Genomic DNA, 26499 nt, shown 5'->3' with positions numbered 1-26499 from the left:
CCAAAACAAACTATATGCAACAGCTTCTTCCAAAACTGAATCATCATACATTAGAGGGCAATCCAAAAAGTAATGAACAAATTTAGCATTATTTGTGTCATGAAAATGCTCTCAGGGTCTGAAGACATAATTGTGTTTGTTATTTGATTTCAGAACTCTTGTTATTGAAAGGCAGCACAGGCAGGCTGAGCGCTGTTAGGGAAATAAGAGACAGTGAACTTTAGACCCTCCTAGTCAGCTGACTACATATACAACTACTGTATTGGGCCCTGGCTCAACAGGACCTGAACATTACACACATCACTATAACACACAGTTCTACACAAGGAAATAACAGACACCTTCTGCAAAATGCTTGCTGTACTTTGTTATTTATTCTGTACCTCAACCTGAATTATCTCACCTTTACCTGAATAGAAAGCCCAAGAGCGAGAATTTGGACAGTTTCTGTGGAATGATCTGAGAAACCCTGAAAGCACAGAATGTGAACAGGCTGTAGGTTGTCAGCAGGTGGCTTTTCAGGTTCCACAACAGGGAGAGTTTAAGAGTCGCGAGACAGGCGGGCTGGTAAGGCCAGGTTGGGCTAAGGAATGTCAGCACGTAACAGGGTGGTGTAGACAGAGGGACAGAGGGAGGCAGCCTATCAGACGAGGGGCAAAGAGCAGGAAAGAGAGAGTCATAAATGCAATAATTACAGCTTAGGCAGAAATAAGTGACGCACTCTGCTGGTTCCAAAGGCTGCCTGTGTAGCTAGCAACACTGCTGTGTTCCCACTGACAGAGAGACGGACCAGGAACCACTTCTCTGTTCTTGGACTTGGTTGTAGGATTTACTTTTCACCAGAACTTTTAATTTCTAGTCATGGATTTGCTCCTGGATTCTGGCTAATTTTCTCAAAATCAAACCTAATCTTCAAGACTTTTTCTTAAAGCAAAGGGGGTCCTATACCATGTCTGTGACAGCCATGTTCAGGAGCAAGTGGGGGCACAAGTCACAGGATCCCCCAGTGAAGCATCCACCAGCTGTGGTTCAACCCAGCAAGGGGGAGGACGATGATGAAGATTTCACCAGAGAGCCTATCCGGAGGAACTCACGCTTCTATCGGTCAATGAGGAAGAAGAAGCATGGTTTATCTGAGCACCCTACTGAGCAAAGTAAGAAAACGTCAGACCTCCACTGTGCCTGCATTTTAACATTGTTTTTGTACTCAACCCTTAAATTTGGGGAATTTATCTCACTAGTAAATCAACATTTAAGATGACCTTTCTGGTCCTAAAGCAACATGTATTTAGCCTAATTCAAACCTGTTTGCACTTATTCAACTAAATGCATATTGAACATTAACAGGCTTCATAGTGGTGCATCACACTGCAGCAGCATGGTTTTGGTAGTGGTATCACTGTATATTGTTTCTCTGCATTGTGTCCCCATTGGCAGTTGGTATTGATGCAGTTGTTATTGACAGTAGAACAAAGGCTTGGCACTTCTATCCTATACACGAGTACAACCTGAGGAACTAGTTTTGATGAGCAGCACAATGATCTGAGTAAATATTCCACAGCTCAACCTCTGACAGGTGATTTCAAGCAAAAAACAACTTGAAGTTGGTTTGTTGAAATGAAATAACCAACATATCCCTGATATCCTGTTGATATTAGAGTCTGAAATTATTTGCAAAGGTCTTCTGGTGGGAGTTCTGTTTGTCATCCTGCTTTGTTCTCAACAGTCTGTAAGAGGCACAATCCCAGAAACTGAAAGATAGGGATACAGAATGTATTGTTGGCGTGTTGTATGTGCTGCATTAGTCATTGTTCCCTATAGGAGTGCACCATATTCATACAGTAGAGCCACACCAAACGCAACAATAAAGCATTTGAGCTTAGACTTTGCCCGGCATCTTGGATAGGCCTCAAAGGGAGGGATTAAAGTGATTACTTTAACTACACAGCATCAGCCTTACAAATAAACTAAGTTAGAAAACACTGAGGCCTGTTGAAAAGTGGCACACAATCCAGTCACCTGATCATCCCGTGACCTGAAATAAAGAGGAAAGTGTGCGTTTTCAGAAGCAGTATATGAAATTATGATTATTGATTTAAATGTTTTGATCCTATCAACAATTACCAGCCATCCCATAGTGATCATTTACAGAGACACTGATAACTCTAATCTTTGTATTTCATCAGGGATATGATCAGATGGTATTTGCTTTGATAGCATGTCTGATAAATGCACACCAGATCACAGCACATTGTGGCCACCACAAATATATAACTGTACTATATATTTAAATATTTAACTGGACTCTCTCACTCTATTCATATTCAGTGAAGAGAACCAGTGGCTGTATTTATAAAATCTATCATTTTAAAGAGAGTGCAGGTGGTAAAATGTTGGGTTACAAGCGCAATGCTGTATTCTTTTTAGAATTCCAAAATTAAATAACCCAATTTAGTAGAGATAGAAAAGCTATAGATGAAGCTTCTAACATAATACACTTATATCCAGGAAACAGGTAGCCGACAGAAGCAGCAGGCCAAAGCTTTCTTATCTATTTGATCCTACTATGTATGTGTGTATCTACCATGCACAGGAAACAAGACATTGAGCTAACATTTGTTTTAGGAGCCACATACAAGAGACTTTGTGCCATTCAGAGGGTTCCTGTATTTACAATTTTCTCATAAATCATTTTATTTTTTGAGTGGTGCAGAATTGCTGAAGAAGTCACATAGAGAGTGGATGAAACACTGATGTTGAAGAATGATAATGACACAATATGAATGAATGTCAAGTTTCAAGCTTCACAGAAGTCAGTTTTAACAATCATGGCTAGAAACAGACGGAACTCAAAAATGTCTTTAGTGCAGAATAACTCAGTAACAATGCCAAACATGATGTAAAAGAAAGTTGAAAATCAAGTAATTTAATAATTATTTTTACAAAAAAATGGCAAACAATGGAATCTATATATCCAACATTTTTCCAGGTTGCCACAAGTGTTACCAAAGTTGAAAAAAATGGAGGCTCCTCGTGCCATAAATATGAACTTTTTACATTTTTACAACCTCTACTCACAACTTCTCCTCTCTGCTCTGTGTTCTCAGATGAGACATGTAGCATAAAGCAATTCAGCTTTGTTTTGGTTACTTTTTCTGACAGAAGCCTTCGTTACACGTGATGTCTTTAGGGATCTTCGGAAAGATGAAAATCTAACGATCTTGACAGTTTTTACAACCCCTGGCTCTGATAAACTGTGTAATTTGGGGGATTTTTAAAGACAACATGCTTTTCCATCCTGCCGGTGGATTTTGGAGTTCAGAGGGTTAAATAATACAAATCAGCTAAATTAATATTCTGTTAGCTTACCATCATTATTTAGCTCCCCAATTTTCTGAAAGATTGAACGACATTTTCTTAAACCTTTCCTTCCTTAATGAGGGAAAACACAAAAATAAAATGTCCCGCTTCTGATTTACAAGTTACAAGTTTATTAATGTCCCTTTGGTGTTACATCTATAAATCAAATCAAACTATAAATCCTGTCTGTTGTTTATGTTTATCAAAAACGTTTGACTACTTACACATCTTCTTTAAACAGGCCCTATTATGCTCTTTTTCAGGTGCATATTTTTATCTCAAGTTACAGTTACAACATGTTTACAAGCGTTAATGCTCATAATCCGCCTTGTTTTTCTCATCCTGGCTGTCCTGCAGCACCTCTTCTGACCCTCTTTCTGAAATGCTCCGTTGTAGCGCTTGCTCCTCCCTCCAGAAATTCAAGTCTGCTCTGATTGGTCAGCTAGCCTGCTCTGTTGTGATTGGTCAACGTTTCACATTTAAAAAAACTCTTCATCTGGAGCTTCAGCTCCGTCTCTCTCTTTTGTTGTTTGAGGGCCAAACTAGCCAGAGCAGTTTTACGTTACTTCCGTAACATTGTGACCTCATAAAGTTACAGAAGTGAAGGACAGAATTCAATGGAGCCGTTTCAGGCAGCTCAGGAGCAGTGTTTCTGAGGGGGAGGGTAACTCCTTTTAGGCGTGGACTTCAGGTTTTACACTCTACGGACCTTTTACATGTACAAAAATATATATAAGAGACTAAAGAAGAGGGAAAAAGTGGGAAATCAAAATAGGGCCACTTTAAGAAAAATAATAGTACATTTTTAAATTAAGATCTTCCACCGATTTTGTACAAGTTCACTTCTTCATGAGCAATTACACTGATCAGATTGCTGTAAATATTAGAGAGAACTTTGATATATCAACTACCAAATCATCCAATGGAATTGAAACCTGTGATAAAATGCCCCCATGCTCTAAAGGATGTAATGTCTGATGGGAACCCATAGCTTGCCCTTTTTATATAGGCCCCCAAATACTGTCATATACCAGAAAGTCTTTCATATACCAGTTATTCAACCATTAATTAAAGAGGGCAAAGTTCTATTTATTTGCAAGTGAGACTGATTACAGACACATAGTTAATTTCCCCACTGTGGGCTAATAAGGGATTATCTTATCTTATCTTAACACCTTTTCTTCCTTAAATTTACTGCTCAGCTGTTTGCCTTCCACAGTCTATACAGAAGGACAGAATAGGACTTTGGAATAGCAACTGGCAACAGCTGTAAAAAATATTATAACTTGTGTAAAAGGTAAACAAATTTAATAATGTTTACATGACCCAAAGATTCATAAGACTTTTCAAGTCTTCTTCTACGTTCTACTCTCTAAACCAAAAATGAATAATTCATGCTAACACCTTTTTCCCACCTGATATGGTTTATGTAGTCCTGCATATCTTATTTCATGTTGACATGCGCTGGCATGTCTTAAAACGCCTGCCATTGCAGACAGACAGTGTAGTCACTGTTATGTAGGCATTTATCTTTAAAGTTAAAAGTCCCCATAAAACATTGTGTAATGTGACGTATTTCTGAGCAAAACTGATTATGTAAGTGGGGGCAATTATGAGAGAAAATCAAATCAAATATTGCTGTATTTTATTTCACTATATCTTTAAGCATGATGGGATGGTTTCAAACAATTTTAAATCAAAAAGGAGTTAGAGCAGAGATAACAGGGCCAAGGACTGCAGACAAACTGTGACTTCTGAATTAGTTTCAAGGTAATTACAACACAAATAGCCTGTAAAGTTAGGTAATTATTGTCAAATCACATTGATTCCTTGTCTCATGGCTCTGGGGTTGGAAACCCCTCCAGTATATAACACTATTTTTATAGATTTGATACAGGCAGAATGATAAACAGGCATTCTTGACCATGGGAAGACTCAAGGTTGTTCTGCAGGGTTCAAACACAGTGCACAGTGTCTTCATCAGATGACATCTGAGCAAACTCCCTTATATAATAATAATAATAATACAGTCATTTAGCAGACGCTTTTATCCAAAGCGACTTACAATCAGTAGTATATATTACATATCATTCACCCATTCACACACTGATGACAGGCTACCATGCAAGGTGCCACCATCAGACTCTAACTAATATTCATGCAACATCCAGTCCACACCGATGGCAAGCCTTCGGGAGCAACTTGGGGTTAAGTGTCTTGCCCAAGGACACATCGACTGCCGAAGCCGGGTATCGAACCACCGATCCTCTGAATGGAGAACTACCTTGCTACCTTGCTCTCCACTACGCCACAGCCGCCCCCTTCAACGATGAAGACTGAGAGATATAGTTGAAAGCCACGGAAAAAGCCAGTATGACTAGACATTAGTAGAAAAGGACAATGACGGAAAATATCCTAATGTATGTTTCAAACATACATCGGTTGATCAAATTCTTAATTAAGAGCCGAAGTGTTGATTGGGCAGCATGTCAGTACAGACATGAAGGTTGATGACAGACATCCTTTAATTCTATACATTTTTCATTTTTGGTCAAATGTTGGAAATAAATCCTGAATGAAATTCGTAAGTATTTATATGACTCAGCAGAAGCATTGTGAGTGCCATTTAAACACTTAATGGCCGGAAAGTCAGTGTTACTGGCAATGAAGGCAGACTGAAGATGAGTCGGGGCTGGGGCTGGACCAAATGTATCCAAATAAAACGGTTTGTATGATATCTATGAGGAGAGTCACTCTCACGTTTTCCCACACGTGTCGATTTCTGCTCGTTACAGGAATACAGTCTTTTATAAATGCACCTCCTTCTTCACAGGAAACGCAGTTAGGTTTAGGCAACACAACTACTTTTTAGGTTTAGGAAAGGTCGTTTGGGTTGAAAAAACACGGAAGTGCTGTAACTACTTAATGCAAGTTAGTTGCAAATAGTTTCTCATGACACATACTTTCATATCACAAGGTTTCTCTTTATATTTAAAATTGATTTATCTATTAAACAGTAAGCCTTGTTTAATGTGCCATAGTCTAAATAACGTGGCATGCATTGTTGTTCCCTTTGTGAGTTTATGTAGCAGGTGTGTTAAGTTAAAAAACAACAACCACAACAACAAAAATCTTTTACATTTAAAGATATGAATAAACAATGGTTTGGTGGGATTGCTGGTAAGTCACTCATGAAAAGACACTGGTCTCTGCTCATCATTGCTTTTAAAAAACATTCAATTCAATTCAGTTTATTTTGTATAGCCCAGAATCACAAATTACAAATCTGCCTCAGAGGGCTTTACAATCTGTACACATGCGACATCCTCTGTCCTTCCCTCACATCGGCACAGGAAAAACTCCCCTAAAAACCCCTTTAACAGGGAGAAAAAAGGAAGAAACCTATGGGAGAACGACAGAGGAGGGATCCTTCTCCCAGGATGGACAGAATGCAATAGATGTCATGTGTACAGAATGAACAGCATAACAGAGATACAACACATTCAATGTATATGACATAAATGATTCATATAATAAGTCTACTTATAATAACAGCAGCAATTATTACAGTAGAATTATAATTATGAAAATAGGGATAGTAATGTGATTAATAATAATAATCGAAGTAGCAGTGGGTGTCAGTTGGCTCACAGCAGGAGGCACGACTACGGTCCAGGTACCACAACGATTCATGGAAACCTGCAGAGCGAGAAAGCAAAAAGGGCTACAGGGTGGAAGTAAAGCTAAAATGCTTAATGGTACAGGTAATATTAATAGTAATGTGACTAGTAATAATAATGGTGGTAGCAGTCGGTGTCAGCAGGGCCGTAGCAGGATGCACGACCACGGTCCAGGTACAGCCACGATTTATAGAAGCCTGCGAAGCGAGAAAGCACAAAGACTCCAGGGTACAAGCAAGTCAATAAGCGTAATAGTACAGGCAATAATAATAGTAATGTGACTAATAATGATAGTGGTAGTAGTAGTGGGTGTCAGCAGGGCCTCAGTAGGTGGCACGATAACCCCGATTCCTGGGAACCTGCGAGGCGAGAAAGCACAAGAACTCCGGGGAAGAAGCAAAATCAGTAATGTGCATAAATAGGAGATTAATACATAAAGATGGAGGGAGAGAAGAGGAGAGAGGAGCTCAGCGTATCCTAGGTAGTCCCCGGCTGTCTAGGCATATAGCAGCATATCTAGGGGCTGGACCAAGGCGAACCTGAACCAGCCCTAACTATAAGCGCTATCAAAAAGGAAGGTCTTAAGCCTGCTCTTAAAAGTGGTGAGTCTGCCCCCCGGACTGAACATCATGGCTCATTATGAATTATGCCTTTCTTGACCATGGTGTTGCTTCTTACTGTACTCCACTCAAAGAAGGCTGTGTGTGTGTGTGTGTGTGTGTGTGTGTGTGTGTGTGTGTGTGTGTGTGTGTGTGTGTGTGTGTGTGTGTGTGTGTGTGTGTGTGTGTGTGTGTGTGTGTGTGTGTGTGTGTGTGTGTGTGTGTGTGTGTGTGTGTGCGAAATGGAGGGATAATAATGTTCCACACTGTGGTGCCTGATTATAAAGACACCATCTCCTTCTGATTGCTTTTCTCTCTCTCCGTGTCTCTTTTTCCAGATCCTACCAGTCATGGTTTGGACCAGAGTCCATCCAGCAGAGCTTCCTCTTATGCTCCCTTACCCAACAAGTCACCTTTGTTGCCCGTGGCTAGACGGTGAGTCCTCATGCCTACCAATGCCCAACCCTAGCACAGAACAGGAACACGCCCAGAAAACAAACAAGCACATACAGCACTGTTACACTTCATACTAGACACACACTCTCAAGGCGTATCATGTCTCTCAAAACACACAAGTCTCACCAGTCTCTAGGAAGGTTCATTCATTAACACTGAAACAGCAGTCTCCTGATGCATTCAGTTATAGCCAGAAGATCCCAGGAAGCAGTGTGCTAGCCCTAGTTCTGTGATAGGATTGATGCTTTTTTTATGTCAAAAAAGCTTATAGCTACAAGTAAACAAGTAAATTGCAAAAAACTTAATCCTCAAAGTTATATGGTCACTTGTGTATCATAAAAAAACGGAAAAATAAAGCCAAACCAGAGATAAAAACGTGTTGCCTGTTGGCTTGTTAAAGCAAGCTGATGTTAGCACTTGATAATAGACAGCTTAAGACTGAGGCTTAAGACTGAGTGGCAAACAAAGAGCAACCAGCTTCCAACAACCCTCAATAAAATCGATGTTATCCTTTCATCCATCTGCCAACAAGAGAGCGTTTCCAAGTAGGCGGCCTGCACTGTGCTGTATCTGATCACGTCTATTAAAATACTAACTGGCTTACGGTTTGGGATTTCAGTATGGATGACAAACTTGTATAGAAAACAATTTGCACACTTGACACATAGAGAAGGTTGTAATCCATTAAAATGGACATGGTATAAAATTACATCAGGGAAACATTGTCCATCAGCTATGCCTATGTTTTAGCACCAAACATCATTGATGTAAACAGAGTCCACCTCCTCTCATCCCACCGGAGTCCTGCTCTCTGCCCTGTCCGTCTGTCAAGTGCAGATTGATCTGGGATGAATGATGGAGCCAGGTCTCTGTGAAAATTTTGGCTCATCAGTCACTGAATTTTCCTCCCCCCAGAAATTAGCCAGGAACAGACTGGGTGGTGGAAAAGCCTTAGGTCTTAGCTATGCTAGCTAAGCTTCCATCTTGGCTATCCAATGTCTCGACTTTGCTTTCAGATTTGCTCGGGCAGATCTGGTGATGTTCATCTGAAGGCCCGTTTCCCATGAAGAAGCGGGCCTTCCTTTATCCGATGTTGATGAGTATATTCTGTCAGATGCTAGAAGTGTTCCCATATTGAAAACAAAAAGACAATCAATTAGGACAAAAATGTAGCGAAATTCATGGGAATCTTTTTACCTTTGCAAAAGAAAGTACATGTAATAATAACTAAGGTCAAAAGTCTTCATTCAGTAAATGGGGCTGACTCAGGAGTAATTACTTGACCTTCCTGGACGTTACCCACCTCTCTGTTCAAAGCTTGGTCTTCTGATCAGATGTGAAATGGCCTCCTTGATCAGCCGACCCCTGGTTGATAACCCTAGTCCTTTCACAGCCGATGCTGTGAGCGGGTTTGTTCAGATTCACTATAGATTATGGGATTTTGATGACAAGGGAGGATATATTTGTTGTTTGGGTAAAATGATTGATTAACCTGATCTCTTCAGATCATATACAATATTTGAACTAGAAATGCGCTCTCTTAAGGATTCAGCCAGTGAATTAGGACACAGAATGTCTAAAGGAGGCTGTTGCAGAAGAAAAACATTGGAATTCACTCACTTAAATGACAAACATACACAGAGACTGATGTACATGGCCTTACTACATGTCAGTTTGAAGATGAAGATGATGATGGCTGCTATAGATGTGATTCTAAAGTGTTTTTTTGCTGTCAAATGTAGCCCTCAGCTTTCACCAAAGCTCCATCATTCCAGAGCTGTGTTGCCAAGCAATGATGATGCCAGTAGCAGACATGCTCTGTACAACAAGGATGATGTGAATAGGAGAAGAGGAGGAGTGGGAGGAGGGAGGAGTGTGGACATATCTGCTGCCTCCAACAGCCAGCATCAAAATTTTCCAGTCGACATGATCACTTACCGGACTCACGGCATTCATAGCGGAGACATAAAAAATCTGTCTGATCAAACAACTGCTGCTTGCACTGTCAGAAGCGAAACCATGAGCTCTCAACAGTCCATTTCTCACGGAGCAGATCGGGACAACGCCAACCCCAGGTCAGATATGATTACAGTGGAAACAGAGAGGTGTAGAAGATAGAATGCAAAAGGATCACTTTATAAAGCTTAACCGGTGGGTTTCTGCCAATAATAAATATAAAATAAATAAAACAGGCAAATATAAATGACAATTGTTTTAGTGCTTTTACTTATGAGCAACAAAATTATGAATACACTGTGAATTATGACAAAGTAAGTGATAGAGGGATTGGAATTATTGAGTTGTGACTCATTGTGAGGCTGGAGAGTGAATGTGAAGAGGCGCAGATGTATGTTTTTATATTTGTATCGAATAATGTGAAGCGTAATCCCGTGGCTTGGGTTCACTTTGTTGTGTTTGATGGAGAAGATCATTGTGTGTCTGTGATGGAATGCACAAAACTGCACTGCTGCATCATTTGTTGACACAAAATGAAGCATAAATTGAATATATTCAGCCACCTGTCTGCCTGTCCAAACCCATATTTCCTTTTTTCTTTCATTTCAGGTTGCCGAGCAATGGAGATAGCTCCCAGACAATCTGCCACAGCCTCAACATCGTCAAAAACATTGGTGAGGATAGACATGATGTGAGGGTAGCGTATGTATTCCACCCACTGTTTCCTGTTCCAAAGCTGACAAAATAAGCTCTTATTTGTGAATATATATTATATGACTGAGACTTAGCAATGCAAGACAAATACATCCACATATGCAACACACGTGCAAACACTTATTTCTGGTAAATAATGTATTAATAGGTGTGATAAGGCTACACCACTGCCACTGAGTTGTATCTGTTACTGCATATCTGACTCCTTTATCAAGGTTGAGTGCCTCTCTAAGCTGATAGTCGGCAGTGTTGACTGACTACTCACCAAAGTGTTGTTCAGTGTGTACACAGGATAATGGTTATTTGCAGGGTTTTGTCCAAATTTGCTCAAGACAGCAGATTACCTGCAGGACTGTGGTGAACAATTCACAAAGGGCAGAAACAGTTTTATATCTTCGGTAAACAAATAAATGTGCTGTTTCCTTTCCTCTAACCTGTGCATTTCTTGGATATATACGCACATTTCACTCTCTCTTATGTAAGTCTCAGTCCAGCTCTACGCCCACCAAAGCAATCTGCAGTATATGACTGAGGGAGATTATGCAACAGGCTCCTGTTGTTCAAAGTCACCTTCCCTCTTGATATACTCATAGCCAATGTTCCCTGAAAAGAGCAGCTGTTCTTATCTGCAAACTATTTTATTTTGAGTCCCAGTCCACACATACACAGGTATGTTTGTACATAGCAACATTATCGACCTTTCCGTTTTTTGTCTCTTAGCCTCCGGTTGCTATTGCTACCTGATCAGTTCAAACAGCCGCTGCCTTTTTTCATATCTGGGTACACACATCTACTTTTATGAGAAGGTTGTGTGACACCACCACATCCACTGCAGTTAACACATAAAGGAGACCATCTACGATGCTAAGTTCCCTACTGAGTTAACTAGCTCGACTAACTTACTGTGTATTGCAGCAGTACATTAGGTTGATGGTTGTGGGTGCCTTTAATGTGTCGAACACGGTAAAATGAGTCTAATGTACTCTAGATTGGCATTGTTTTTGTGCTGAGTGACACAACTTATAAAACGGACAATGGTGTCAATGTAAGTAAATACCTAGATTTCAATTTCAAATATTCATGTCTATTTCAGAAGACTAATCATTATGATGATGCAGGTCAATGTTAATATCTTATAAATAATAACACATTTGCCAAGACAATCATTGAACCAGCTTTGTTTTACTGGAAGGTGATTTTTGAATTATTAAAAAGCTGCCTCCCACCCAACTTTGCAATATGTAATATTGATTTTTAAACCATATTACAAATGATCGACTAATTTACTTATCTGTTGGCTGAGCTTAGAATAATAACCAAATGCTATGTAAAACTAAACTGTGTGTAATATTGTAATACTATAAATGGGTCAATTTCTGTTATATTATACTGTTATAAGCACAAAATGAAACACAAATAACAACTGATCAGTCACCATGACTGTAATCACAGTAACATGACTAGCTGATCCCAGTGCAGTGTTGGAGAACTAATTAGTGCTGCTATGTAAATAGCAGTGGATGTTTGTCAGACTGCTGTGTTGGAGTCTCTCATGGTCTTCCATTTGTCTGTCCTTCACATGCTACAGAATATTATAAAACTGCTCAGATATTTGACAAAATGTAGGGGCGAGGTGATTAGAAGCAGCAGATGTCAACTTACAGAATGACAAACATTCTAACTTCAGATGTAAGCAGAAAGTTAAAAGAACACATTATGGAGTAGGAGCACTTCCTTGTTGCTGAAACACAGAAGGTCAAACCTTGGTCTGATGAGCAAACATGGTTTAGTGGAACAGAAGCTACCACAGAAGTGTGGCAGGACCTACCTCTCTAAAACATTCCTAAAGATGTCTGAAAATGTCAAAGCCCCACCTGCTGGCAGCAGAAAATAGACACATTGTTTTAATGGCACTGAGTTGCTGTTGGTCACTGTCTGGAGAGCGGGCAGCAGGGCATGGACCCAAACGCAGACAAAGACGAGGAGGCAGCAGACAAATGCAATGATTTCATTTGAAAAACACTTAAAAGCTTGATAAGAGGCAGGAAACAGCAGGCCAGGACACGGCAAACTGGTACAGAACTTCAAATATAAATTAAGACAAACCGACAACCAACAGACAAAAGACAGAACTTTAATTACAGAACAAAACACAGGTAAGCAGACATGAGGGCAGTCTGAAGGCTGATTGATGAAAGAAACAAAAGGAAACAGAGAAAATCTGACGAGGCCAATGCCCCGTCCCAATGCCCCTCTAAGGCCTTAAAGCTGGAACCTTCAGGGACCATAACAGTTGAGTGCAAGAGGCTGCAAAAGCTTGAAATGGTATAAATACAAATGGGACACATGTCTTTTGACTCTCCAGCCTTCCTGTACCAGGAATACCGGGACACCTCCAAGCAGCATGAGATTGAGCAGCGGCGGCAGCGTGAGAACCTTTCTCCTGGGGTCCCACCAGGGACTGTGGTGGCAGGGTCCGGTGTCATGTCCCCTCCAGTGTTACAGCTGCAGCTGAGGAACAGTGCTCGCTCACTGAGCTTGTGGCAGAACCTGGAAGTTGTGCAGGCCAGTGGCCTGCTCACCCAGTTACCACAGAGAGAAATCATAATGCAGGAGGTAAGCAATTTTGTGCGGGTGAAGGCTTGTATAGATATGTACAGATATTAGTTATAGAATATTGCATTCAAGAGTGCATTGCATTCAAAAGCTCAACCTCATGGCGATAGAGGAAAAGTCAGGGCTTCACCAAATAATGTAGACATCATCATCTGGAGACCATGTATTTTCATCCATCCAATAGTTGATGAGATATTTAAGTTTGGATCAAATTGTTGCGAAGAACTGTCCAACAGACTGACATTGCGATTCCTAGAGCCACGCTGCTAGCTGGACTAGCATTACTGACAATTCTAGCCAGAGTTATAACAGAAAAACAAACAAGATAAATTTAGACTTGACATTGCCTTACTCTAAAATAACTTCATGAATATTCCCGCAAACAGATTGTGATGTCTCATCTGCCATCAACATATAAGTAAATGGATTACTTTATTACACATCCATAATTTAAATTGGTAATTTGATGGGTTTTTCAGAGTAAATCAGTGAAAGGAAAACAATGAGCCTCATCCTGCTGTGCAGCAGGAAGTCAAATTGTCGCACATCAACTGTTCACTAGGTGCAGGGATCCTCGGTTAGTATTTATGTGGCATTGTGATTTTATTTTCTGTCTTAGGCCATGTTTGAGCTTGTTACCTCAGAAGCATCGTACTACAAGAGTTTGGAGATTTTAGAGACTCACTTCCTACGCAACCCTGATTTAATCAACACTCTCAGCCAATCTGATGTGCATTTTCTGTTCTCCAACATCGAGGAAGTCATGAAGGCCAGTGAAAGGTAGGAAGAGGTCTTGATTAACACAAATCAGTTAATGATTGAAAGTCTGATCAATTCCAGTCTAGCAAACAAGCTTTTGCTTCAAATGCCTGGATAATGATCTCTTAATATTTTTAGGTTCCTGATGGATCTTGAGCACCGAATTGAGAAGTCTATTTTGATTTCTGATGTGTGTGACATTGTTTACCACCACGCTGTGGAACACTTCAATGTCTTCATCAAATACGTCATTAACCAGGTGTACCAGGAGAAAAACTACAGACGCATTTTGTGAGTATCTATTTCTTCTTCATACACTGCTCAGAACAATACTGCGTCCTCTTTGACTGCTGTTGATGAGAGAGAGGAAGTGGGAGGAAGAATAATAGGCGTCATCCTTCATAAGCTGCGATTTTTTGTGAATGTTGTCAGTCCGGCTTTTTAGTAGAAAACAGGTTTGCTTTTGATCATAACAAATGTGATGTGCAGGGTGTGGTTGACTATGAATATAATGAGTATGTCCCACTTCATCAGCCACAAATACCTGAGTGAGAGTGTTGCGTTCCCACGCGCTGCAGAGGACAGGTTCCTCAGATGGCTGGCACTATGGGACTTCTGCCAGCTACCAGAAAAACCTATGAGACTAGCTTGTTGTTTCAAAACTAAATATGAACATGTTAAAACCTGCGACTGGTTTATGAACTTACATACTTACATTATGCCAAGTATTTGGTTTAGTAGTCTGATCACACACATACAGGTGTTAGGAGTGCCAAGCCTAATTACTTGTCACATATGATGACATCAGTGGCTGAGCTGCAATGTAGAAAGATTAGTTCTATCAGCTTAGGCAGAACATGACAAAACTGTTCAAAAACATGGTGACTAATCATTGTGATACTCAAAGAAGAAGAGCTTTCTCTCAGTTGATAAGGATGTTTCTTCTTCAAACAGGCTGGTCCACTCCATAGGTTTTCAGCATTATTCAGGACAAATTATTCCTTGGTGGAATATCATAAAGCAAAGGGGATTTGCTCTCTAACTTCACATTCACAGTCTTGATTTGAAGGGGCTTCACTGTTGTACTACTGTGTACCTTTTAGGGGTAGTGCTGGTGGTATATTGTATTTTTCTTACTGTCCCAAAAAACCCAGAGGAACCAGTGGATTGATCTAAGTATTGCCTGTGTAGCCAAATCTGATTGTTAGGGCTAATAGCTCAAAATCAGGAATTTGTTGCTGAATTGGATACAAAACAAACTAAGCTGGAAAACAATTTGTGAGAAACTAAGAGAACATCTGACTTTTTTCCTAATCAAATGTACAATGGAAACAATACATATAGTTCATGCTTTATAGCTTTGGGCAGAGCAAGAAATTGTAACATCATTAAATTGACTCTATATTTGTCTCTCTCTGGTGAAACTATGGTGCACAGAGATAAATACAAAGTTGATTTTGTCATCATTCATGGTGTTTGTTTAATTGATTTGTTGCATGTGACGCATAATACCTATATTTTTTTAATTTAAATTTTAGCTGTCAATGATCTCTAATTGTATCTTCAATTGCAAAGCATTTTCTATCTCTTTCAATATGAGCCTATGAATGAATCATTGATCATCTGTCTGACATTTAACAGGGATGTTACCCTGAAGATGTTCTTCAAGTGATTAATCAGTGATAATGTGCGCTATAGATAGCAACAGATGTGCAGAACTGTATTCATCCCCAGTGGGGAAATTACAAAGTATATGCAGCAGAGCACACATACACAAACACAAGCATCTCAATGAAAACACATAGGATACATGTCATAACAAATAGTTAGAAGGCTTAAAGTAAGTAAGTGTAAAATATGAAGAAATAACTATTGGGGATTGGTGCTGAAACATCATTCAGTGGTGGGGCTGGGATGGGAAGTTCCAAGAGGGGTTGGACAAAGTTCAGGGGAGGTGCCGAGTTAAACGAACTTGCATATTTCTATCTTTGTGCACACTCACGTGCGTGTTAGACAGAGTTTCATGCAACTGGCCACTGGCATCTGGACTTTCATCAGAAAAGTCAAAATGAACTGATTTGTAGCTCCTATGTGATTTGTATCAAATGCTTAGCGACTGAAAATATTGATATGGAATAAATGAACTTATAAATCAAGTTTTATATACACTTTAAAACACATGAATATATTAAAGATCCACCTCTTCAATAGAAACCAATGGGCTTGGGGAGGAGAGCCACAAGTCCCAAAGTACTGAGTGATTGACCAAAACTTAGTTGGTTTTGGTACTTTCATTCATTGTATTTGTTGACAATAGAAAACATTGTACACTAGCATTTTTCTTTAAATGAGGTGAAGTACTTCAATTAAGCACAGCAGGGTGATCCATGGGGGATTAGCAGAAACTTGACCAAGGTTAGTGTTCTGTTCTCTGTCTCTCATCATTGCATCAAAGAGGAGAGAGAGAATGTTTGTGTCCTCAATGTAGGATCAAGTAAGCATTGTGTTGTCTTAACATGTCTGCTTAGAGAGGGAAACCAGGCTTTTCGGGAGGCCATGGCTTTACAGGAGAACCATCCACGGGTCAGGGGCTTGTCCTTTACCTCATTCCTCATCCTTCCTTTCCAGAGGATCACAAGGCTCAAGCTGCTCGTACAAGTGAGTGCCCCGACTTGAGTTCAAACTTAATAGTTACAAATAGATACTTTTTCAAGATTCAGCAGATAATCTATTTATTACAAATTTGCAGTAATAAATAGGGGTTTTGTGCCACTGTCAAGGCTTTTTTTTCTTTTTTTTTCTTACACTTGGTTTCTTTCACAGAATATCCTGAAAAAAGCAGAGGAAAACTCAGAGACGGAAGCAAATGCTATAAAAGCACATCAGCAACTGGAGCAGGTGAGAACCAGTCAAGGGGCGGGGCCCATGTTGAGTTGAGAAAGGCAATGGTGCCAAATGACGGTGTCGACATAATATTATGACTATCATTTCAATGATATAATAATATGACTGTCATTGTCTTGGCACATCTCTTCACGAGCAAGCACAGAATTCCTGGTATACAACCGTATGATGAGCATGACTTACATTAATTGTTGACATGAAAGATAAAAGGATTGTTGCCATGAGAACTTTCCAACACAAGTTTGTATCTCGTTCTCTCACCGGTACCTGAAACAATGAATCTGAAGCCCCCATACACTTACCCTCTTGCCCCTTAAGCAAGCAAAACCTTTTCCTGTTTGACTAATATCTATGTTCTCTCTTCAAAACACTAAAATTTGGTTAATTACCTATTCCTGTTTACAGGGAAGTCAAAATACACTTCCACTTACAAGAAATAGCAAGACGAAATCATAAAATAAATAATATAATAACAACAATAAGAAACATGTTTCTTAAAGTCATTAAAACCCTTCAAAACAACATATTTGCTTTGCTGTTTGTTGCTTGTTTACCTTTTGTTGGGAGTTAAGACCGTGAGGTGTAACGTTAGAGTAAGACCAGTTTAAACTGGGTGAGGCCAGCAGACGCTGTCAGCACCTCCGACATCTAGCTGCTTAGAAAATCACTCACCATTGGAGTTTGTAAATCAGGTGTGATTGGTAAGCGTTCCATGAATTTGCAGCCCGTTCAGGTCACAACCACTTTACAAGAATTTGTGCTCAATCTGTGTTTTCTACAGTGGCTCCAAAAAGCTCAACATATTCAGTATTTCTTGACCCTGCAGAGAAAAAACACAGGATATTAGTCAAGAAAAGCAAATTTGATTTGATAGGAGTGACAGATGCACAGTTTTTAGCAGAAGTCTTATTTATACCTGCCGTAAACATCAAACACTCACTGGGTCACATTATATTAACCCAAACTAATGTGAGTGAGTCAGAACTCAGTTAATGATTTAATGTAAAACAAGAACGACATTCTTTCGTCTTATTGATGTTTGCCATATCATACATGTTTCGTTTATTACATCCATGATTTCTTTGCAGACTTCTGGTCGTAGTGGACCACATGGGCTGCCACAATCAGCTGTCTTTTTCCCTTTATACCTCTAGACTGGTTACCATCATGCAGCCAGTGTTTTCCAGTGTAGCTTCCTAAATTACACCCCAATCCATTGAAATAAACAATAAATGAGAGCACTTTGAAAAACAAATGCATACAGTCCATGACAATTATAACCAAATATAAGATACAAAGAGAAAATAATATTATATGATGATCTAAGGTAATGGATTGATGGTGTGTATTTGTGTCTTCCCCAGATTGTGAAAGAGTGTAACGAGGGGGTGAGAAAAATGAGTCGCACTGAGGAGCTTATCAGCATTGAGAAAACACTGGAGTTTAAATCCAAGGTAAACAGAAAAGTTTTGTTTTCATGATTGCACAATTTTTGACCCGTTTTTTTCTTGTCCTGCATCCATTTCATAATATGAAGCCTTGTTGATGTGGCTGTAACAAAGCAGGAGGAAAGAATCAACCCAACGTGTGTAATGGTGTACAGGGTTAAGGGGATTTGTTTAGACTATAGCTGTGTCCCAATTTAGAGACCTCCTTCTTTAAATCTGGATTAAAATACTCAATACGTCATAAATTAGTCCAATTCCAAAGGTTTGAGAAATGTGGCTTGCTTTTGCTTTGTGTTTGACACGTGGTTCATCCTTCACAGCCATCTGTCTTCCACAATTTATTGGGCACTAAACATATTTAAAGGTGTGAAGATTGGAAGTATAGCACAATCACATGGTATTTTCCTAGTAATTGCATTCAGATGGTCATTATTCAATGGTAAACATCACATGAACAAGACCAATGAAATATGCCACTGCAAGGAGTAAACAAGAGAAGCTGCTATCAAGAGGGATAAGTAGATTTCATGTAAACCACTGTATGAGATTTAGACTACCTATACTTCTTTAGAGCAACATGGAAGCAAAAAGAATGGGTGAAAATCTTGTGTTAATGGCTAAATTAACTTGATTAATTAATTCTTCAAGCTGGAAGAAATAAGTTAACAAGTATGAACAACTCTGTCTCCGACAAAATGTATTCCAACCAAACTGCATTCTCAATTATGTTTCAAGGGAAACGCATCTCCTCTCCGATTACAGCTGGGTGCTCTCTTTTGCAAAGAAAAATGACCATGGTTGCTAGAGAGGCACTTTCTTGTAGCATCACAAAGGAAGTATACTGTCAGATTCTGATGACAAAGAACAGAAATGATCTGCTTAATTGTGTGTGTGCCCAGACTTGTATACTGATGCGGAACCTATGAGTCCAACAGACCTTGAGACCATTTATATCAAGATGAACTGAAGAAATTGTAATTGTATATGTGGCGGAGCTGAGGAAGCTTGCACAGTATTTTGACTTCTATAATTGGAATGTGCACTGAGAAGGTGTATCTACAACAACTACTGCTATAATGTGTGATGGAATTAATACAACACAAAACCGTTTAACCTAGACTGTCTAGACTACAGGTGTATCAGACATGTTTTTTCTTTTTCACATCTCAAGCTATACATATGTCTGTACAGGCTCTGTGCAGGTGCACGTCTCAGCCCTGTTTCACAGACGTAGCTGACACTTGGAGTTAGTTTGGGATTCAAGTCTACTTTTTGACAATACAAGTAAACATCAGGGTGATGCCCAATACAAAGGCATGGAATAACTGTGTCTTTTGCAGACAGTTGTTTGAGAAAGAAAGTCACTGCGGCCACGAGAGGTCCTTGAGCATGCAGCCAGAAATGAGCTCCTCACTGGGAAGCCAGTAGCAATTTCTCTGACATAGACCACGCTAATAATGATATGAGATTCAAATGGTTTAATGCATGTTAGAGTGAGAGGTAAGGACTTCGAAAGGTGGTTGAGGTAGGAAGGGAAAAGGGTCGTGGGATGAAGGGATGTCCTGGGGGAGGGGGCGGCTGTGGCGTAGTGGAGAGCAAGGTAGTTCTCCAATCAGAGGGTCGGTGGTTCGATACCCGGCTTCGGCAGTCGATGTGTCCTTGGGCAAGACACTTAACCCCAAGTTGCTCCCGAAGGCTTGCCATCGGTGTGGACTGGATGTTGCATGAATGTTAGTTAGAGTCTGATGGTGGCACCTTGCATGGTAGCCTGTCATCAGTGTGTGAATGGGTGAATGATATGTAATATATACTACTGATTGTAAGTCGCTTTGGATAAAAGTGTCTGCTAAATGACTGTAATGTAATGTAGGGTAGGGGATAAAGGGATGGGGGTCGTGGGATAAAGGGATGTAGGCTAAGGGAGAAAGGGTGTAGGGTAAAGAATGATGAATGGAGGAGAGCGATGATGAGCCGCTGACTTCAGATGGCTTGTGGTAACCGGGGGAGTGAATACTCTTGAGTGGGGGCTGTCCCCCATGGTTCCTGTAATCAAGAGAGAGATAAAGGTAGAGGTAGAGACAGACATACAGAGAAAGAGGTAGAAATTAATATAGAAAGAAAAGGGGGTTGGAGGGGAGGGATGTTGAAAATGAGGAAGAAGTTGATGGGTTAGTCATGCTTAACATCTATCAAGTTTCAAGTGACTTGATTATGTACAAACTAGTACATGAGAATTACACTGTGCAGCAACTATGAAATTACATTATTTTTGAAACTAGGAAACAGTGCAGCAAACCTGATTTGAGACCCCATCTTTCATCCCCTAGTCTGTGCCCATCATTTCCCACTCGCGCTGGTTGCTGAAGAAGGGTGAAGTGCAGCAAATGTCTGGACCTAAGAGCACTAGGACCATGCGGAGTCGTAAGCTCTACCAACCAATGTACCTGTTCCTTTTTAACAATCTGCTGCTGCTGACCAAGCGCAGCTCGAGGTAAGCATCTGGTAATGTAGGCTCACTGTGAAACATTAAATTGCCCCTCTATTAAAGCCACCTAGCTAAAATGAAAGCAGTCTAAAACCGTCCTGCAATAAATCCTTTCAACATGAAGCTTCTAATGTTCATCTTGTTTTGAAACTGTATAGAGATGTTCAACCTGATGGTCACTATGAAGGATATCGTTTGTGGTGCTGTTTAACTGTATTGCATTATACAGAGAGGGTTTTGTTGTTTAGGCTACCCTCTTTGATATTAATGGGCTGGACAAAATCATAAAACAGTATAACGCAATATAATTCAAAAGCACCACAAACGTGTACATGTATGTTCACATTCAGAATGTTAATTCAGTCAACTTGTTGTCAGTGGGGACAAGTTCCAGGTTATTGACTCATGCACACGGGCCATGTTGAGGACTGAAGATCTTGAAGACCAGGGCCAACTTCTGGCCAATGTCTTTACTCTGAAACTGCTGGAGAACCAAGAGGAGCGTGAAGTCAGCTACATGCTCAAGACCTCCAGTATGTGAGTATCTGAAGCAGACTCGGGTTCCACTGAGCATTTGTGAATGAGAAGGGGGTCAGCTGTGAATGGGGGGTCAGCTGTGGATGGGTTTGTTTGAAAGCAAACAGACCAATCACGTTTTTTTGTGATATAGATATGTGATTTTAGCAGGAAGCTAATTTACTTTTGATTTAATCTGCTCATTGCGAACCGTTCAGAGAGCAATATAATGATAAGCAATCTGTATAAGATTTGTAAATATCTTATACAGATTAAATACAGTAAATATCTGTGTAAAAAATACACTTAAGATGGAACACATTTAACTTTTATTAGTTGTTTGTGCTTTTGGCCCCGTGTAGTTCAACTTTTGGCCCAGTGTAGTTAAGCTTATGGCCCAGGCCGCCTTTTTTAATAACAATATGTTCTTAATGACTTGTCTTTTTATAAAAAGGTTTAATAAATAAAATAACAGTGGTTCTATAAAGCTGGTCATTAACTTGGTATATCAACCAGCACAGAGGCATCTTATACAAACAAAGAGAAAACCATAATATTTGACAACTAAGAAAAAGTTAAACATACAATTCAGGCTAAGAGTAACAGTTTTAGTATCACTGCTTGACCTCTTGTCTATGTCAAATTGTAAAATCTGTTCATACAAATTGTTTGCCCTATTGGGAGAATTATGAACAAAAAAAAACAAAAAAGAACTAAGTTTCTAAAAATGTATTAACCTTTAACTGGTTACTCATGACATCCTGTGAACAGGAGTGATAAGCTGCGATGGATGTGTGCCCTCACTCCTAACCGGCGCACACGCTTTATGTCTACTAGTGCCCACCAACCAGGTGAGACGGAATATCACAGCAACATTGTGTACAGTCCTCAACACGCAGACGTTGAGATATGAACTAACTATCTGTGATATTTATCAGACTCTCCACAGGTGCAATGTATTCAGTCATACTCATCTCAGGAGCCAGATGAACTCTCCATCGAGATGGCTGATGTTTTAAACCTCCTAGAAAGAACAGACGATGGTGTGTAGAGGCTTTTATGTTCCAGTCTTGTGCATTGTTTTTTATTTCCATCTTCATTTCGCCTCTGGTTTTTCTTTGTCTTCGGTATTCCAGGCTGGATGATGGGTGAAAGGCTCCATGATGGCGAAAGGGGCTGGTTCCCTTGTCGATTAGTGGAGGAGATTCAGAGCAAGGAGGTCCGAGCTCAGAACCTGAGAGAGGCCTTCAGGATCCAGCAAGCCCAGGAAGGTGGAGGAGTCCCGCAAACTGGAGCCAGGATTGGTTTAAGGGTGGGGAGACGTACTCCAAAATTCTCCAACTTTTCCAATCCTTGAATTGATCAAATGGGGAAGGCAATGAAGTAAAACAGTGGAGCAGTAACAGTGATGAATGTCAACATTCAGGGCCAAATGCATCAAAACAAATGATCAGGAGACATGTGACTTAAATCCCACACAATGACATCTTGTTCTATCGATTTTTACTTCAGTTGTTAGTTTTAGAAATCCAAATGATCGAAGCGCTTGAGTAAATTTTCTTGTACAAGCGATGCTGCATGTCTCATATAAACGCGTGCTGAAGGTGTTTTGTAGGCCCACACAACGTGGTGTGTAATGCGTGGAGCAAAGATCTCCGTTTGGTTGGAAGCTATATGTGGGGATTGCAAGAAATTTAAAAGTTTTGTAAAGGCAGTGTAAACATCCTTCAGCTGCATGGGCATGTTTAAAAAGTTTTCTGTGTTCATTTTATTATAAATTATACCCAACAGCCACAAAACAAACATTTAAGTGTACAGCCACCACAAGAGCTCAATACAAATATAAAACACAACAAAAAACATGCAGTGCATTAAGCTTTCAGGACTACTGTCTAATAAAACTGTCTAATAAAATCCTATTCAATGAAAATTAGCAATGATTGCTAAAAAGTCTGTATCTATGAATATTCAAATAAGAGATGTAGCTAAAGTGATACTCCACCCAAAATCTTTTGACTTTGAAACACTGAGTACAGCCAGATTGTAAAATGTTGCTGGTTGTAAAAGTTTTAATGGAGAACAACGGCAGTAGTCAGCTTAGCTTCACAGGGGTTAGAACGTCGGAGTCCAACGGTAACAAGCTTTCACAGCGGCTACAAAAGTGACAGGACATCCAGAAAAATCAGTGGTGACAGCTTGAAATGTGTGCAAAATCATGCAAACACACATGCAACAAATGGATTGCACCACCACAAACACATAATATATCTCCTTAGGTTTGGTACATAACTATGCACATCTATATCAAAACTGGTACACGTACCAAAAAATACATGTTATGCTAGCAGAGACCCAAATCATACTATATATGATTGTACAGTATGACTAGATGGCACGGCGGCTGATCAGAACACACAAAACAGACCTTCAGTCTACTCACCCCAATTTATTTAAATGGCATCTGAGGAGTCTTTAGTAGTGCTGAATCCTTTAACATGTCCTGTAAATCAAACTGCATGTCTCTGGTGTTCCCATTTTGATAGAATAACAAGGCTGTGATAGTTTTGAATTATCTATACGTTTTTTATTTCAGTTTAATTTTAGTTTAGCTTTTCTTTTCATATGTGTTTGATAGTTTTAGTTTAGTTAAATTTTTTAAAAAGGTTGAGTTTTGTTTTTTTAAATATTTAGTTCTCGTTTTAAAAGTAGTTTTAGTTTGTTGTATAATGGCATGTATAATGTTTCATCATACACAGAAGATATCCTATTGCAATTTCATCCTGACCCTACTTGTTTAACATTAGACTTGAGCTAAATAGCCTTTTGTATATTTTAATTTGATTCATTTTTAACCAGGAAATATTGTTTAAGTTAAGTATATTTTTTCCTTAAGGGATATTGTAAGTTTACTGTCAACTTCAAATTATTATTTTAGTTTTAGTTTGGATTTTAGTTAACATTAAGAACCCCGACCGTCTGTCTTATGCCACAGTCCAAGTATTTTTTCAATTTGTTTTAACTTTGAATGTGCTAAATTCAAAATTCAGAGCATTGATATAGCAGCCGATTTTCGACCTTCCATGAACCCAAGCTGACCACAGTCTTTGTCCTCTGTCAAAGAACAAACTACAAACTAATAGTCACCTTCTGAGCCTTCAGTGTTTTCCAGTGAAAAGATACAGTTTGTGTGGATAACCTCTTAAAATTGTCAATACAACAGGAGAACACACACACACACACACACACACACACACACACACACACACACACACACACACACACACACACACACACACACACACAAGGGATATATCTACTATAAAAGCAGTTTAAAGCCAAATAAATGCAATTTGTTGTAACTGTATAGAATGTATCAACACTATTGATCAGCATGATTGTAAAGCCCTGTTTGTCTTTAAATATGGTATATGTACAGTGATGCAAATATTTGATGTTCAAGCTAATAATTACTTAATGATTATTATTTCATTTTGTAAGATGTAAATTATTGTTCATAAAAAAAGGATTAATCGGAGATGTGCCTGACTTGCTGATGTAAATGAATGGATCTCATTATTATTTTGTTATTTTTTTCTCAGTGTGTAATGCACAAATACATATGCACAGCTGTACTTTCCCCTTTGTATTCCTTTGGAGATAGTACAAACATGCATGAAAACTATAACCAAGGCCAGCATGGCGCTTCAGGAGGAGGTTTATGGTAACCAACTCCCATTGTAATATTTAAATTCACAGTATGTAGGACTATACTAGAATATGAGGCATTAGGGACAGTGTGGGTCCAATAGGTCTCTAATATGTATATTTTTGTTGTTGGTGACTGAATGTTCTTGCTCCAGTGAGTGCTTCACTTTGACAGTGGCTCCCATGTTGTTTTAACACAGTATGCAAATACAGCAAATTCTACAGGACTATTTGACTGATACATTTAATGAATCAAGGTTAGCTGAAATGGAATTCATAACTCATTTTTAAGCATTTCATTGTTACTGAGGTTAACTCTACATGTCTGTAGTAATTTAGACAGGAAATATGTGTTTTTTTAGGGCACAGACCCAATACAGTTTTTTGAAAAGCATGTAGGAACCACACAGAGAGACAATGTGAGGTGAAAAATGTCCATTGAAAAAAACAAGAGCTGACTAGAGCAGATCTTAAGGACACAAGATGGGACACCGTCTGCGGCAGCTTTGCATGCTTTGACAGATTTAAAAACCTTAGTCCATGCCACATGCACCTGGAGTACCCACCCTCAAAATACTTTTCAAACTTATCCCAGTATTGTATTTTAGCTAACTTGATGGCTTTCCTAAGCTCGTAATTTATTGTAGTGATTCTTATCCCCTGCTTTAAAAGTGGTTGTTATTTATTACAATCTGAGCTAAATATTGCTTTCACTCCAAGGTCTCTGGCTTGGATAGATATCTTAGTTCATGTCGGGGCAATGGCACTAAGTGCAAAAGGGCTGCCTGAAGCAGAACAATGGCTTCAGAAAGTAGTTTTTTAGAAAGTATTGCTATTCTTAACATTTCATACAAAACAATAAGTATTATTTGCTTTGGCATTCCAAATTAAACTCAGGTACATTCTGTTTGCTCCGATTACCCTCAAAACATTTATATAACCTTGATTGGTACTTTGGCAAATTCAATTAATTGGACTTGATCTAGAAAGGCCTGCACATGTGTACATAGTTCCTATAATTAACAGTGCTTGTCAGACCAAAAACAAAACCATGAAGTTCAAGGAAAACCAAGCTACATGGATCAACACAGTACTATCGTAGTCAGATGTTGTCACAAGCACAACCAACAATACCTGACTAGAGCCGGCTGTCAAGTTAGCTAGATGGACGCAACTCCCAAATAAAAGGTATATGACAACAAGCACACTTTCACTAACAAAGACCATGCTAATAATAATACAGGTTTCAAATGATTTATTACATGTTGAAGTGAGAAAGGTGCTTGGGAGGATATAGGGAT

General features: G+C 39.4%; 1 protein-coding gene across 1 annotated transcript; it reads left to right on the top strand.

The window, feature by feature from the left end:
• The first annotated feature begins 755 nt into the window (after window positions 1–755).
• On the top strand, window positions 756–25049 carry ngef (neuronal guanine nucleotide exchange factor). Its single transcript, XM_054604224.1, has 15 exons — window positions 756–1154; window positions 7978–8074; window positions 9838–10170; window positions 10661–10725; window positions 13131–13381; window positions 14001–14161; window positions 14279–14431; window positions 16669–16798; window positions 16964–17038; window positions 18409–18498; window positions 20820–20983; window positions 21356–21514; window positions 22265–22344; window positions 22432–22536; window positions 22630–25049. The coding sequence occupies exons 1-15, from the start codon at window positions 950–952 to the stop codon at window positions 22848–22850; spliced, it is 2289 nt and encodes a 762-aa protein (XP_054460199.1). The 5' UTR covers window positions 756–949; the 3' UTR covers window positions 22851–25049.
• Window positions 25050–26499: the final 1450 nt, after the last annotated feature.

This window comes from Anoplopoma fimbria, chromosome 1 (genome assembly GCF_027596085.1).
Source record: "Anoplopoma fimbria isolate UVic2021 breed Golden Eagle Sablefish chromosome 1, Afim_UVic_2022, whole genome shotgun sequence".
In the NCBI taxonomy this organism is placed as follows: Eukaryota; Metazoa; Chordata; class Actinopteri; order Perciformes; family Anoplopomatidae; genus Anoplopoma; species Anoplopoma fimbria.
Note: the sequence above shows the minus strand (reverse complement) of the source record. Positions and strands in the feature narration are given on the sequence as shown.

What these genes read in the sequence shown, in the direction of transcription:
- ngef (XM_054604224.1), top strand. Translation starts at nt 950, where the DNA reads ATGTCTGTGACAGCCATGTTCAGGAGCAAGTGGGGGCACAAGTCACAG. An exon ending in GTCATGAAGGCCAGTGAAAG is followed by an intron (nt 14,162 to 14,278) that starts GTAGGAAGAGGT and finishes TAATATTTTTAG; the next exon opens with GTTCCTGATGGATCTTGAGC. An exon ending in TACTAGTGCCCACCAACCAG is followed by an intron (nt 22,345 to 22,431) that starts GTGAGACGGAAT and finishes GATATTTATCAG; the next exon opens with ACTCTCCACAGGTGCAATGT.